Source organism: Carcharodon carcharias, chromosome 18, assembly GCF_017639515.1.
Source record: "Carcharodon carcharias isolate sCarCar2 chromosome 18, sCarCar2.pri, whole genome shotgun sequence".
Lineage (NCBI taxonomy): Eukaryota > Metazoa > Chordata > Chondrichthyes > Lamniformes > Lamnidae > Carcharodon > Carcharodon carcharias.
The window spans coordinates 24,411,013-24,426,655 of NC_054484.1; the positions used below are offsets into that span (position 1 = coordinate 24,411,013).

The 15,643-nt window shown below is 42.0% G+C and overlaps 1 protein-coding gene across 4 annotated transcripts in view; it reads left to right on the forward strand.

Moving 5' to 3' along the window:
• The first annotated feature begins 5,174 nt into the window (after positions 1–5,174).
• The window catches only part of hlcs (holocarboxylase synthetase (biotin-(proprionyl-CoA-carboxylase (ATP-hydrolysing)) ligase)), a 191,543-nt gene continuing 181,074 nt past the window's right edge, over positions 5,175–15,643 (forward strand). For 2 of the 4 annotated variants that reach the window (XR_005945826.1, XM_041211048.1), the window contains exon 1: positions 5,175–5,433. Coding sequence is in view for 1 of the 4 variants with exons in the window: in XM_041211048.1 (XP_041066982.1) it covers positions 5,185–5,433 (249 nt within the window). In the remaining 3 variants the exon portion in view is untranslated. Of the gene's footprint in view, positions 5,434–9,702; positions 9,789–9,873; positions 10,003–10,089; positions 10,260–15,643 lie in introns of those variants that run through there. The other 2 variants (XM_041211051.1, XM_041211050.1) reach the window with 2 other exon arrangements.

The window sequence follows — 15,643 nt, forward strand, 5'->3', positions numbered from 1 at the left end:
GACTAGGGAGGGAAACATTAATCAGGGTTTCCACTTTACCCAACGGCTCCTGTTGGAAAGCATGTATATTTAGACATCCTATCCAGGCAGAATCAATACGTAGGCTCACTCTTGAGTGATTTCTCTGGTGAAGTATATGAGCGCTGGATGCCAAACAATTGTACCCCAGCATGAGTAAAAGCCTCCAAAGAAAGAATGGAGAAAAACATTCTTCTATAAAAAATAGTAGTCTTGGTTGAATTAGCCAAAGCTATGGCCCTAGGATATTTCCATTTTAATTCTTAATGTGTCATGGTTGAGTTGTCTTTCAAACTCTTCAGAAACTTAATTATTGCGAATGTGACTCTGCTTTAAATCTCTGTTTCTGCCCCAAGGTGGGCCTCTCAGTAATACAGGAATTTCTCCTCCACAGGTTCTCTGTCAGCTCTTCAGGATATTTATCAGTCCCCATTTACGAGTCCCAGACCTTGTGGTTGCGAGTTATTGTGTAATAGGACACTTCTGGACATATTTACTGAGCAGAGATGACTGGACCTGTCAGTGGTAAATAATTGTGTTTTGACAGGGGTATTTTAAATTAGCACTTACCTGGGGATGTTTAGTTGACCTTTTTTTATGAGTTCAAAATAATTCTTCCCTGCCCCCTTCAGCTTGATTTGTGGAGGCCAGGTTTAAAAGTCAAACATTTTTCATCTCTACTGTGGAGATGTTTTCATCAAATTTTGCCGAGGAAACCATATAACAGCCAACACCATATAAACAATGATGAACATTAGATATATCAACATGTGAAGCAAAATGTTCCATTCTTCATGAAATGAGTCATTCAGTAGTTTATTTTTCAAGTTTTTTTGCCTCTCTTTCTCTTGAAAGTGCTATGTTTCTATAGGTGTCAGCTGCAATTCTTTATCTCCTCAAATGACCATTTTTCATGTGAAGAAGTGAGAAATACTGTAATAGCAACCTATTTGACCATAGCATCATTACAGCTGAGTTAACTATGTCTTCCTCATGTTGATGATCAAATGAATGCTAGTGCGGCATCATCAGCATACAGCAACTATCTGGGCTCTACAATTACCAGACACCTGTCAATTGCTATGGACAGGAGGGGCATTAATTTAAGCAGCACTAATTTCTCCTCTCACCACACGTCTGTAAACAGAAATTTGTTTTGGTTTGCTACCCTCTTTTATAAGCAGTGGCATATTCTCCAACCCCTCAGTTTTGAGGTGATCCAATTTCTATTAATAGCCCCACAACAAACTCAAGAAAGGATGAACTCAAAGGGTTAGATTATTTGTACACACTCAAATGTGGGAAGGGGATTGCAAAGTTGCTCCCTTTACAGTCATACAGTAAAAGAGGGATAGAGAAAAGAAAGATTTACAGTGCAGAGGCCACAGAGAAAAGAAATGGTGTTTCATGTGGGTTCCAGAGTCCAGCATCGAAGTCCAATGGGGCATTCCTTCACCGAGGTCAGCAGGCTGTAAACTGATGCTTTATAATTCACTTTTTCAGTAGAGTTGACTTCACCTGATGAGATGGGCATGCAGAGATGAATCAGTCTTATAGGCGATGGTACAAAAGTTCCTGTAGAAATAGTGTAGATGGGGCCAGATATTCAGCCTGGGCAGAGTATTTTCTGTGTTGCTGGTAGTTAGATGGTAAAACGGCAGACTTTGTTTGAAGTACAGCAAGGAAATACAACTGGTTCCACCAGCTAGAGGTTCACATCATATGGCTCCCACCTCTCCACATTGTCTTTGACAAAGGATGTGTATCCCTCATCTGGGTCCCCACCATGGTGGGATTTGAGAACAAGGATGAGAATTTTAAAATCAAGGCCTTGGTTGTCCGGAATCCAATGTAGATCAGCGAGCACAGGTTGATGGGGGAATGGGACTTGCTGTGTGTTAAGACACCGGCAGTTTGGATGGTTTCAAGTTTACAGAGGGTAGAATGCGGGAGACCAGCCAGGAGTGTGCAGGAATGGTTGAGCCTAAAGGTAACAAAGGCATAAATGTGGGTTTCAGCAGCAGATGAGCTGAGACAGGAGTGAAGTTGTGTGAAGTTGGGGGCATGTAGATGAGAATTAGAGGACACCAGAGAAGGTGGTCTTGGTGAATGCATGAATATGAGATCGGAAGCTTAGCATGTGATCAAATATGACACCAAGATTGCGAATAGACTGGCTTAACCTCAGATTGTTGGCAGGGAGAGGGATGGAGTCAGTAGCTAGGGGACAGAGTTTGGACCGGGGCCTAAAAATAAGACCTTTGGTCTTTTTAAAAAATTCATTCACGGGATGTGGGCATCGCTGCCCTGGCCAGCATTTATTACCCTTTCCTAATAGCTCTTGTTCAGAGGGCATTTAAGAGTCAAACACATTGCTGTGGGGCTGGAGTCACATGTAGGCCAGACCAGGTAAGGACAACAAATTTCCTTCCCTAAAGGGCATTAATAAGCCGGATGGGGTTTTACAACAATTGACAATGATTTCATGGTTGTCATCAGACATTTTAATTCCAGATTTTTATTGAATTCAAATTCCACCATCTGTTGTGGTGGGATTTGAACCCAGGTCGCCAGAGCATTAACCAATATTTGATTAAGGGAAATTTCTGCTCATTCAGCACTGGATTGTGGTAAGCAGCCTGACATTTTAGCAACAGTAGAGAAGTCAAGAGAGATGGTGGTGAGGTAGAGCTGGGTGTCATGAGAGTACATTCGAAAACTAACTTTGTTTGGATGATGTTGTTGAGGGGGGCACGTGGTTGAGAATTAGGGGACATCAGAGATAATGGTGCAGGAGCAGGAAGAGAAGCCATTGCAAGTGATTCTCTGCTATGATTAGATAGATAAAGAATGGAACCAAATGAGAGCAGTCACACCAAGTTCAAAGACATGTGCATCTGAAGTGCTGTAACCTGCAAGGCTACGGACCAGGTGCTGGAAGGTGGATTAGAATGGGTGCCTAGTTTTCTTTTTCAGCCAGCGCAGACTTAATGGCCTCTTTCTGTGCCATAACTTTTCTGTGGTTCTGTGGTTTTCTATAGGCAGTGAAGAGGTGTTGGCTGGCAATCGAGAAAGACAATAAAGGAAAGTTTACCTTCGTCAAAGCCATATAGGATATCATTTTGTGATTTTGCTAAGAGCTGTTTCAGGGCAACGAGTGTCTTCTTATTGGTTCATTTAGAAAAGTCACATAGTCCCCTGTGCTACATGACCTATACAGAAAAGGCATATGGTCCCCTGTGATACATGACCTATATAGAAAAGGCACATGGTCCCATGTGCTACATGACCTATATAGAAAAGGCATATGGTCTCTGTGATACATGACCTATATAGAAAAGGAATATGGTCCCTGTGCTACATGACCTATATAGAAAAGGCATATGGTCCCCTGTGCTACATGACCTATACAGAAAAGGCACATGTTCCCCTGTGCTACATGACCTATATAGAAAAGGCATATGGTCCCCTGTGCTACATGACCTATACAGAAAAGGCACATGTTCCCCTGTGCTACATGACCTATACAGAAAAGGCACATGGTCCCACGTGCTACATGACCTATATAGAAAAGGCACATGGTCCCATGTGCTACATGACCTATATAGAAAAGGCATATGGTTCCTGTGATAAATGACCTATATAGAAAAGGCATATGGTCCCTGTGCTACATGACCTATATAGAAAAGGCATATGGTCCCTGTGCTACATGACCTATATAGAAAAGGCATATGGTCCCCTGTGCTACATGACCTATACAGAAAAGGCACATGTTCCCCTGTGCTACATGACCTATACAGAAAAGGCACATGGTCCCATGTGCTACATGACCTATATAGAAAAGGCACATGGTCCCATGTGCTACATGACCTATATAGAAAAGGCATATGGTTCCTGTGATAAATGACCTATATAGAAAAGGCATATGGTCCCTGTGCTACATGACCTATATAGAAAAGGCATATGGTCCCTGTGCTACATGACCTATATAGAAAAGGCATATGGTCCCCTGTGCTACATGACCTATACAGAAAAGGCACATGTTCCTCTGTGCTACATGACCTATATAGAAAAGGCACATGGTCCCATGTGCTACATGACCTATATAGAAAAGGCATATGGTGCCTGTGCTACGTGACCTATGTAGAAAAGGCACATGGTCCCATGTGCTACATGACCTGTATAGAAAAGGCACATGGTCCCATGTGCTACATGACCTATATAGAAAAGGCATATGGTGCCTGTGCTACATGACCTATATAGAAAAGGCATATGGTGCCTGTGCTACATGACCTATATAGAAAAGGCATATGGTGCCTGTGCTACATGACCTATATAGAAAAGGCATATGGTGCCTGTGCTACATGACCTATATAGAAAAGGCATATAGTGCCTGTGCTACATGACCTATATAGAAAAGGCACATGGTCCTCTGTGCTACATGACCTATACAGAAAAGGCACATGGTCCCCTGTGCTATATGACCTATACAGAAAAGGCACATGGTCCCCTGTGCTATATGACCTATATAGAAAAGGCACATTGTGCCTGTGCTACATGACCTATATAGAAAAGGCATATGGTCCCTGTGCTACATGACCTATATAGAAAAGGCACATGGTCCTCTGTGCTACATGACCTATACAGAAAAGGCACATGGTCCCCTGTGCTATATGACCTATACAGAAAAGGCACATGGTCCCCTGTGCTATATGACCTATACAGAAAAGGCACATGGTCCCCTGTGCTATATGACCTATACAAAAAAGGCACATGGTCCTCTGTGCTACATGACCTATATACAGCAGCTCACCCGCTATTGAAACCTTGTAGTCGCGCTCTCCTCGTGGCCGAGTGGTGATACCTCGGGTGGGCGTGGGGGGGCGGAGCTGAAGCCCGGAGGGGGCGGAGTCTGGGAATAAAGTGGCATACGGGGAGCAGTCGCGCGGGAAGGGGAGTCAGGCATATGGGTGAAGAGCCGGGAGGGGGCGGAGTCGGAGTCGGCTGTGAGCGCAAGCGACCAATGGGGAGGGGCGGGGCGGGGCTAAGAAGGGGGCGTTTTCTGGTCGGGGTGAAGCGGCCAATGGGGAGGCGGGGTTGGGGGTTGGGAGGCGGGGCTGGGGGTTGGGGGCGGGGAGTGAGAGCGCGCAGCGGCTCTGTCGGTCTATGGGAGATGCCGGTCATGTGGCGGCCATGTTGATTACTCTGTGCTATGTCTACCTGTGGATCCGCTTGCAGAAATGCTACGCCATGATCATCTGCCGGGCCGTGCGGCGCTTCCACCGCATCGCCAGCCTTACCTTCGCCGCCCTGCCGCCGGACGGCGAGGTCCGGCTTCACTGTTCCGCAGCTACCGATGAGAAAGTGTGTGTGCGATTGGCCGACAGGGCTTTCCTCCTGGCTGAGCCCCAAAAGGTGAACCCTGGCACAGATCCTGCATTTTGGTTCTCGCTTTAACACATTCCTGTTTCAGGATTTTCTTGTTTCCCTGATTTCCTTTTCGCTTTGTCATTGTGATTAAAAACAAACTGGACCCTGACAGCCTGGTTGGCGTTGGGTCTGTCCCCAGGATACTTGAGGCATGAAATCTGATGGTGGATTTATACTGTGCCCTTTTGGACTGTTTTATATAGTTACAAAATTCTTTAATGCAGGAATAAATTCCATCATTATTCGGTTATCGCACAAAAAAATTAATTGCATAACATCGAATAAAGAATTTCACCCCCTGTCCTGATAGTGCAATTGGTGTCCATATGCTAAATAAATATAGTGACAATATCCTGCACAGGTGTGAAAGTTGACCCGGGAAACCTCCTTTAACCTTGTCTCTTGCCAACTTTTCAGAAGTTCTGTGGATTTGTGAAAGTGTGCTGTACCCCTGTGGTGGAGAGTCTTTGCGCTTTTATCTTGGGCAAACAGAAGCTGCACTTGTTAGACTTGGTTTTGCAGCCTTTTAAGCCTGCTGGGTTTCTGTGTAAGATATCCAAATTAACCATGTATTAAAACAGGGATATATGATCATGGGTAGAATGAGTTCTTGATGAATTTTAACTGTAGGTGTAGTTTGAATTTCAGAAGATATTGAGAATAAAAATAAATGTTTTCTAGTAATGTGTTATGTATTGTTAGTTTTTTAAGCTTTTGACTGTGCTTAGCATGATGCAAGTAATGTTTTTGAGGACCTAAATGTGACTAGCATCATGATAGGCACTACCTCTGAAAAGTGACACCACTGAAGGAGCCCTTAACCCTTTTGTGCTTGTGATGCTTCGTCTTTAAAGAGCTGTCTACTCTGAGCCCACTTGTCAGCCTTTCTCGGGTACAAAAGCAAAATACTTGGATACTGGAAATCTGAGTTTGGTTGCAAGGGAAGGTGGGACACTTCATTATTATAGTTAAGTTAGGCTCCATCGTGCATTTGGGAACCTGACTTAATTTTAACAGATGTTAGTTGGGTTTCCCAGGGTTTGGGCAATGGAAAATATGAACAGAGAATGCTGGAAATATGCAGCAGGTCAGGCTGGATCTGTGGAGGGAAATAAAGAGCCGTAACTTCAGAGCTCCCCAGCGTTGGATTTGGGGGTACCCCAAAGATGCACTGGGTAACCCCTCTTGGAACTTGCACGGCAATTGCCCAGTGGTGCACTCTTCCTCTCAGCAATTGCCCTGCTCTGGGAAGCATGCGAAAATGTGAATTAAATTGCAAACTTTGGCTGTGTTCGATAAATAGTTACTCAGAAAATGTTAGAAGAATTAAAACCTCTTCTAACTTTTGGATAACTATTGTAAAAACACAGACCACGGGACTTCCTCCACCCTCCCCCCTACTCCCCATGGGATTCCTGTCCACCCAAACTGACCGGGCACCTACCTCTCCCCCACCCCCTGCAGGCCTTAGCCTCTTCCGTCCCAACTGGACCTCCCCTACCACCCACACCCCCACCCCCCCCCCCCCCCCCCCGATGTCTGACTCTCATCCCCACACCCCTCCGATGTCTGACATTCCCTTCCACCCCCACACCCCGAAATCCTATCCATATACCTTGAAGACTTAGACTTACTTCTTCCTGGCCTGTTAATTTCAATTAAACTTAGCTGGTTTATGGCAGCTAGCGCCGTAAAAAAAGGGGGGTGTCTTCCTTCAATCTGACTCTCCTGGAATTTGACGCTGGGCTTCAGAGACAGCTGCACTGCCTGAACCTCGCCCGGCTTGAGTTGAAATGTCGGGCGAGACAGGCATTTGGCACTCTGCCACTCCAAGGAAGTGATGCTCCAAAGTTAATCTTTCGGATTGATGACATTTCATCAGGATTCGGCATTTATTCTATGTCAATTTGTATTTATTTTTGAATATTTAACCAATTCCCATTTTTAAACTAAATAAAGCAGCCAGTACTGAAAATGCTCAGTAGGTAAGGTAGGATCTGTGGAGAATTTGTTTCAAGTCAATGACTTTTATCAGAATTCTTCTTTTAAATGATAGTCTTGGGTACAATGGTTGCCTTTGAAACATCTCATTTTCTAATCGTAGATGTTTACAGCACAAAAGGAGGCCATTCGGCCCATCATGCCCCACACCAATCAACAAAGATCTGACTACACTAACCCCATTTTCCAGTACTTGGCCCACAGCCCTGGAGGCTAATCTCTGAAACAAATTTTAATAGCTTCCCACTTATTATTCTAGTGCTCATCCTGCGTTACTGATTTGCCAACTAGTAGAAACAGTCTTATTTTCTCTCTCAAAACTTTTAAATCAGATCTGATTTGATATGAAAAGGCCTCAATGTTTTGAGCCAATTCATAAATACAATCTTGATATTCTACTGAAACTTGATTATATTCTTGTGTTATGGACAGGAAGGGGGTTAACTTAAACAGCACTGATTTCTCATCTCACCGCTTGACTGTAAATAGAAAGGTGTTTTGATTTGTTTCCCATTTTATAAGTGATGGCATATTTCCCAACCCCTCTGTTTAGGTGCAATCCAATTTTCTACAAATAACCGTACTGCAAAATTGAGATAGGATGAACTCAAAAGGGTTAGTTTATTTGCACACATTCAGAACGCGAAAAGAGGGTTGCAACGCCCCCCCCCCACCCGCATTCAGAGAAAGAATGGGATAGAGAAAAGAGAGATTTACAGTAAAGGGACCACAGAGAAAAGAAATATTGTTTTACGTGGGTTCCAGAGTCTACAATCAAAGTCCAATTAGGTATTCCTTCACGGAGGTCGGTTGGTTGAAAACCAATGCTGGATAATTGACTTTTCCATTGGTGTTGACTTCACACGATGAGACAGACATATAGAGATGAATCAATCTTGTAGGTGATGGTACAGAATTTCCAGTAGAAACAGTCTATATGGAGCCAGGTATTCTACCTGGGCAGAGCTTTTTGTCTTTGAGGCTGCTTTTTAGCTCAGTTGGCTATTTACCATCTACGTAGTTCAGCAAGGCAATACTCCTTGTTCTGCAAGCCAGACGCCCATGTCACATGACTTCCATCTCTCCAGGTTTTTGACAAAGGATGTGTATCCATTGTCTGGAATCCAAAGACTGTTGAATGTCTCAGCCATTCAGAATTGATAAGGTTATGGGGCTTTGTCTTAGCAGACGATCTATCTCCTTCAAGCCAGCCTGGGCTATTAACTGCAGACGGCTTTTGTATAGCTCTCTTTGAAGTTGGGCTGTACACTCCAAGGGTGGTGATTAGTGGCTCCTCAGAGATAATGAGGTGTGTGTTTTCCTGAAACTAGCTCCTTTTGTTCAGTGGTCACAGACAGACATAGCTTCAGCCATTTTAATGGCCTTTGTTCAATTTTAATATTTTAGAAATAGCAATGAGCATATCTATATATATTTTATAAAAATATACAGTGTGAGGTCTTAGCCCCTCTCACTTCCCATTGCTAATGGGGCAACCGGATGCATATGCAAAATACAACTGTGACCAAAATAATATCTTGCAATTATTCAAATTACTTCATGGTTTTTGTATTTAATGATCTTAAGTATAAAACCCAGGGTCGTATTTGCCTTTTGATCATCTCTTCTGCAGGTACCGTGATAGAATCAGTTTTCAGCTTGTTGTAATTACTGACATGGGGAGAGAAAGAGAGAACAAAATTACATAATCATGTGCTATACAAGATTTGAGTACAACATGAAATAAGGGGTAAATACAAAGCAAGTTTTGGATTTAATGAAATAAAAGCAAAATACTGCAGATGCTGGAAATCTGAAATACAAACAGAAAATGCTGGAAAAACTCAGCAGGTCTAACAGCATCTGTGGGAGAGAAAAAAAAAGTTAATGTTTGGAGTCTATATGATTCTTCTTCAGAGCCCTTGGATTTAATGAAGTTTTATAAAGTAATGAGGTTAGTGAACTGAAAAACCAAATGTTAACTTTTCAACCTTGCCGGGATTGGTACAAAACATAGCGGCCTAGCTCATTCGACTGTGACAGACCTGATTGCAAAGGCAGAAAAGCCTTTCTCTAGGGTTGTTATGAAGCACTGGAGTACATGGAAGCACAACAGTCTTTGCCTGGATGCAAAGTATCGTCACAAACCAACCAACACAATCTACCAAAGGGTGGAGCAATTTTCAAAGGATGTCACAGGAAAAATGATTGAAAAGGCCCAGAGTTTTGTGTGGTACAGCCGTTAAATGGATAAACGGCAGCAGCATGAATGCTGTCGAGCTTCTCATTGTTTTAGAAGAACTTACATTTTTTGGAGAGCATCCAGGGAACCATAAAAGGTAAAAATAAATTTAAACATGTTTAGAATTTCCACAGTGAGAAGTGATCAGTTATACTTAGTAATGCAAATTGCTTGGTTAACAGGGTCCAACCTCCTTTTGCACTGGGAAGAGGTAATTACATGCCTGAAGCCTGACTACTGATATGCTGCAGCCTGGTTTGGGGAGAGATGTGGAGTTAAGGCACTCATCAAGATGATTATGACTGATGAAAGTATATATTTTTTTGCTATTTCCTGTGCTTCCATTTTCATTAGAAGTGCAAACCATGTTGAATACAGTGTCACCATTTGTATTGCAGGTGAACCAACCAATAAACCAGCAATGCATTGTGCACCAAGAATCTCCAGTGGGCGTAACAGCCAACCCGTAGCCTATGGTGAATATGGTCATCATAGTGATCAACTTTAAGGAAACCTGAACTCTGAACAACTACCAGTTTCAGGATGTGCTGGAGGAGTTTAATGCAAGGTATAAGGGCTTGTACCAAAGTAACGAATGCTGGCCCATAATGGCATCGCACTCAAAACTGCATTTTGAGTTGCATCACAAAATACACCTTCACCCTGGAGCAGAAGGAATAATCAATGCCCGAATTTTGCAGTGAGATGTGGCTGACGGTTCTTTATATTTCTGGTGTCTTCAGATCACAGGAATATTTTCATCAAGAAGCTGTAAGAGATTGGTGGATCACAGAAAAGCTTATTTAGCTATGCTCATGCTTTTGTGAGACACTCTAGCTGTTTGAATGTAACTTAGCTCTTGGTGAGTTGTCTCACTTTCCCTTGTGTTGTCATTGAAAAGCAGTTGGAGCAGCCATTAATTGTGGCCATCACACTTCAGGGATGTGAAGTGTTTTCCAGTTGTTTCCAAGAATCAGTGACATGACCATTTGGAAACACTGCTTTGGAAATAATATTGACTGGAGATTCACATGAAATTGATCAAGCTCCAGCACAACAAAGAGCAGGTTTAATGCAGGTGTGTCAGCATTCTTAGAATAGTTTGGAAATTGCAGGGTCATACCAGTATATGCCTTCATTATTTAGCAGCACGTATGTTAGGAAAAGAAATACGGTCACAAATGAATCCACAGCAGTTCCACTTATGAATGAGGATCCGAACATTTTCATGACAATCTCTGATTGTTGACAACAAAGTTGGTATTTTGAATGAAGCCTCTAGTGATGTAGATGGAGCTTAAACTGACTGATAGTGCATGACATAAATGTAGATATTTTGTAAATATAAAGCCCATGACTTGCACGCAAAACTTAATAATGTGCAAAATGTGTGTGAACATTTGTTCCATAAGCCTGTAAATAAATTAGAAACAGCAATTATATTGGACTTGGTGTTTAATTGTAATTCTAACTAACCACACAGCCTAATCATATGTGGTTCACTTACTGGTTGCAGCCTGCGGATGTAAGCCTTGCTTCAAATGGTTGGACAACTTTTCCCTATGTTGTGGGGCAGCCAAATATCCACATGTTAACAGGCAGTATCTGTCACGGATACCTTCTCAGGTTCACTGGCTCCAGTTGCTCCTGGAAACAGAGTATCTTGTTTTTATTAGGACAAAAGCAGAAAATTAGGTAAACATTCAGCAAGTTAGGCAGCATCTGCAAAGAAAGGAAGATGTTTATTTCGGGCATATCCCTTTTTTGGTTCTGTTGAACGGTTATGCCTGAAATGTCAACAATTCTCCTTCCTTTACAGATGCTACCTGACTTGCTGAGGGCTTACAGTATTTGTTTTTGTTTCAGATTTTTAGCATGTGCAATATTTTGCTTTTACTTTTATGAATCTGCTCTATATGTACTTGCAAAATATTGTAACCCAAGAATATAACCCTTGTGATCTGGATTAGATAATCGTGTCTTTCACATGTGCTTCAATCTCTCTGAAGGTGGACTGAATAAATACTTGATGAGACAAGGCCTGACATAAATCAGTAAGCTGTTTTATTTCACAATAAGGTAAATGCACATAACAGCAATTCAAATAATTCAACTTGTAATAATTTAAAATAAATAAAGTGTCATACTTCCATTCATAAGTAGGGCATGATGGCTTAAGTAAGATATTTTCAAACTGTTTCTCTAGTATTTCAGACCACTTTGTCTCAGCGACAACCCTGGCTGGCAGCTTCCTCTTTTAAGAACTTGACTGTCTGCTCATGTTGCTTCAGAAAGCCTCTCTGGCAGTTTATGCACTCTCCTCTGCAGGTATTGGGGATAAAAAAAAGGATCACAGTAATTATGGTAGTGTGGTAAGTGGACTGATGGGGTAACAACCTGTTTTTTATTATTGCCAAAGCTATTAGGGTGGGCCAGACAAACCAGCTAGAAATTGAGAAGTTTGTTTCAGAGAGCTGGTAAATTTTTACACCTGACAACAATGGGACTGTTTTCCATGTTGATATCACTTGGTGATCAAATTAATTCACGTGATCGCTGGCCCAATGGTAAAGAACTATATGTTCATCAGAGAAGCTGCATTCTGTTTCAGAGGAAGTGAAGGATGTAGCTGAACACTTGTGGGATGTTAGGAATACAGTTGAATTGAGTGAACTATGTTATGACGATGAGAGAGAACTTTGTGAGCAGAGAATTATGTACCTACTTAGAAGATCATAAAAAGGACTCCGTTTAAATATTCAGAAAAGGCAAATTAAAATACTAGAAAGTTTGGTTTTTGAGAAAATTGGCTGCCACGTTTCCTACATTATCACAAATTAAACCGTGACTACACTTAAAGTACTTCATTGGCTATATAGTGTTTTAGGATGTTCTGTGGTTGTGAAAAGTGCTATGTAACTGGAAGTCTTTCTAGAAAAAAATTCTGAAAAATATCTGTTCTGTATAATCCCGTAAATAAGCCTGAATTGTTTAATGTGCACAAGTCAGTTTGATAATGTGGCATTTTTCTATCCTGCAGGTGGGACGGGGGCATATTATGAACCTGTTGCTCCGGCAGCGTCTTAACTCATTTAATCCCCTCACAGCCCAATAGCTTTGGATTGTCAGAGGTGAAGTTTTTTTCTTCATTCATGGGATGTGGGCATTGCTGGCTAGACCAGCATTTATTGTCCATCCCTAATTTGTCTTGTTCAGAGGGCATTTAAAAGTCAACCATGTTGCTGTGGGTCTGGAGTCACATGTAGGCCAAACCAGGAAGGATGGCAGATTTCCTTCTCTCAAGGGGATTGGTGAACCAGATGGGTTTTTACAACAATCAGCAATGGTTTCGTAGTCATCATTCAACTATTTTAATTCCAGATTTTTATTTAATTTAAATTCTGGGTTTATGTTCTGAACATAAACCTGAGTCTGTGGATTACCATCATGCAACCGCCTTCCCTCTCCATGTGGAAACTCTCTCTTTATGTGAATGTGAATAAGGTTGTTGGGAGAGACCATAATTTATAACACTCAATGACCCTGTGATTTTTTTAAAAACTATGAGCTGAATTGTCCTTCTGGGCTAAGGAACCCAATGTGGGACAGTTCCAGCCCCCAAACCCACACAGCATGTTCCAAACCACCCACCATTGTTATTAAAGAAATGGTGAACACCGGCGTATTTCCCACAGTGAATATGGAACATAGCTGCTGTTATTAAGGAAAATATGGCAGCCTCTTTCAAAGTTGCGGTGAATGAATAGTTAATCTATTCTGTTTCCATAATTCAACTTGAATTTAGCCAGAAGTTAGTACACTCTGCCCTCCTCTTCAAATAATGCCTTGGGATCTTTAGAGTCCATCTGAGTCACCCAACAGACAAATAGGGTGTTCATTTAATGTTGTATCTGAAGGGTACTTAGTGCCACACTGGGTGTCAGCCTAGTTTATGTGCTGACGTTTGGAGTGGGTCTTGAGTCCATAATTGTCTGGCCCTGGCCACCAATTGAACCAACCTGCTGTTTAGGTCAGTATTGGAGAAAGTTTCACTTTAATAAAATAATCCAAGTATGTTTTACTTTCCTAGAAAGACTGGGTTTGACCTTTATAACCTTTAAACCAGTAATGGGTTTTGCTAGAATTGTGTTACAGTTTTAGATCAGCAACAATGACAATGATGACAACTGTGGTTTCTGAATTGGTGAACACTACCATTCAGATTTTGGGAGCTGATATGAAACAGTATTGAGGTAGTTTGAAGCGAACTGAACTTCACATTAACTGCAGTATAAACAAAGCAGTGCAAAGCCATATTTTCAAATTTTAATTTGGAAATGTTCAATTTTATGCCACCTTCTCTTCCTGACGACATTGTCTGTAGGCCAGAGGTACAGTTCTACAGGTCTCTCTTAGTTTATCCAATTGACCATTATCATGTGTGAATGCTGGCAGGCTGCTCCACCTGCATCAGACCTGAACACAATTCCGTAATCACTTGGAACCATGTGCTCGTAGATACCAAATAGGAGCCGAAATCCTAAATTACTTTTTTCTTTCACTAACCTACTGTAGCTGTGACCAATTGCTGTGTGTCAACTAGTCTATACTGAGAACAGCTAAATCAGCATAGGCAATGAAAAAAATTGAAATTTTTCTTTTGTATACTATAGAGACAGCAACTTTTCTTCTGAAGAGTGTAATGCTATTCTTAAAAAGATCAGAGGAAGTCATAAAATCATAAGAAATAGGAGCAGGTGTAGTTCATTCAACACCCTAGAGCCTACATTCCGATTCAATAAGATCATGGCTGATCTGATTGTGGCCTTGATTCCACTTTCCTGCCCCCCATAACCGTTGATGCCCTTGTCGATTAAAAATCTGTCTAACTCAGCCTTAATTATATTGTTCTCTGGGGAAGAGAATCCCAAAGTCTTAACGACCCTCTAAAATTCCTCCTCATCTCTCTTAAATGGGAGACCTTTTATTTTTAAACCGTGCTGCATAGTTCTAGACTCCGCCAGAAGGGGAAACATCCTCCCAGCATCCCCTCAGAATCTTACATGTTCTGATAACATCACCTCTCATTCTTCCAAACTCCAATGGGTATAGGCCTGATCTGCTCAACTTTTCCTCATACGACAACCCCTTCATCCTGGGAGTCAGCCAACTGAACTTTCTCTGAACTGCTTTCAATGATCATATTCGGAGTAAGGAGACCAAAACTGTACACAGTGCTCTAGATATGGTTTCACTAAGGCCCTGTTCAGCTGTAGCAACACTTCCCTATTTTTATATTCCACCCCCCTTGTAATAAAGTAAAAAGAACCTATTTTTATTTTTCTTGGACTGTGGCTTTAATAATTACCATGGCTGCAGTTGAAAGACATGTTCACCAGAATAGGATGAGGAATATTTACAATGTTGCTATCTGGGAACAGCGTGTGCCATAAAAGAACAGAATGGTGCCAGAAAGGAGTCCTGGGCTAAGAGGAACTGCTTGACAGCAGCATTTTAATTGCCTCCTGACCAGGTGGCCAGGATTTTGTGTATTAACAGTGCAGGCAGTATAGCCCCTAGCCTGCAAAGAGAACATAACATAAGAAATAAGAGCAGGAGTAGGCCATTTGGCCCTTCAAGCCTGTCTTCCCCCCCCCCCCCCCAATTCAATAAGATCGTGGCTGATTGCCCCAGGCCTCAACTCCTCTCTCCTAAAACCTCTCTCTTCTGTATTTGTAAGATTCCAGTAATTCTGCCACAGTAGCTAGCTGGCTATTCCTCACATCTCTGTAACCTGCTTTCTCTGAAAACCCCTGCCGAGAGGAAAAGGGGAAAAATCACCAGTAGAGATGTTGAAAAGCAAATTTTTCAACCAGTGAACCACAGACTGAAAGTGCTGGGAGACCACCTCATGTCATCAACAACAAACTTAAAGGAATTTGGAAGACATCA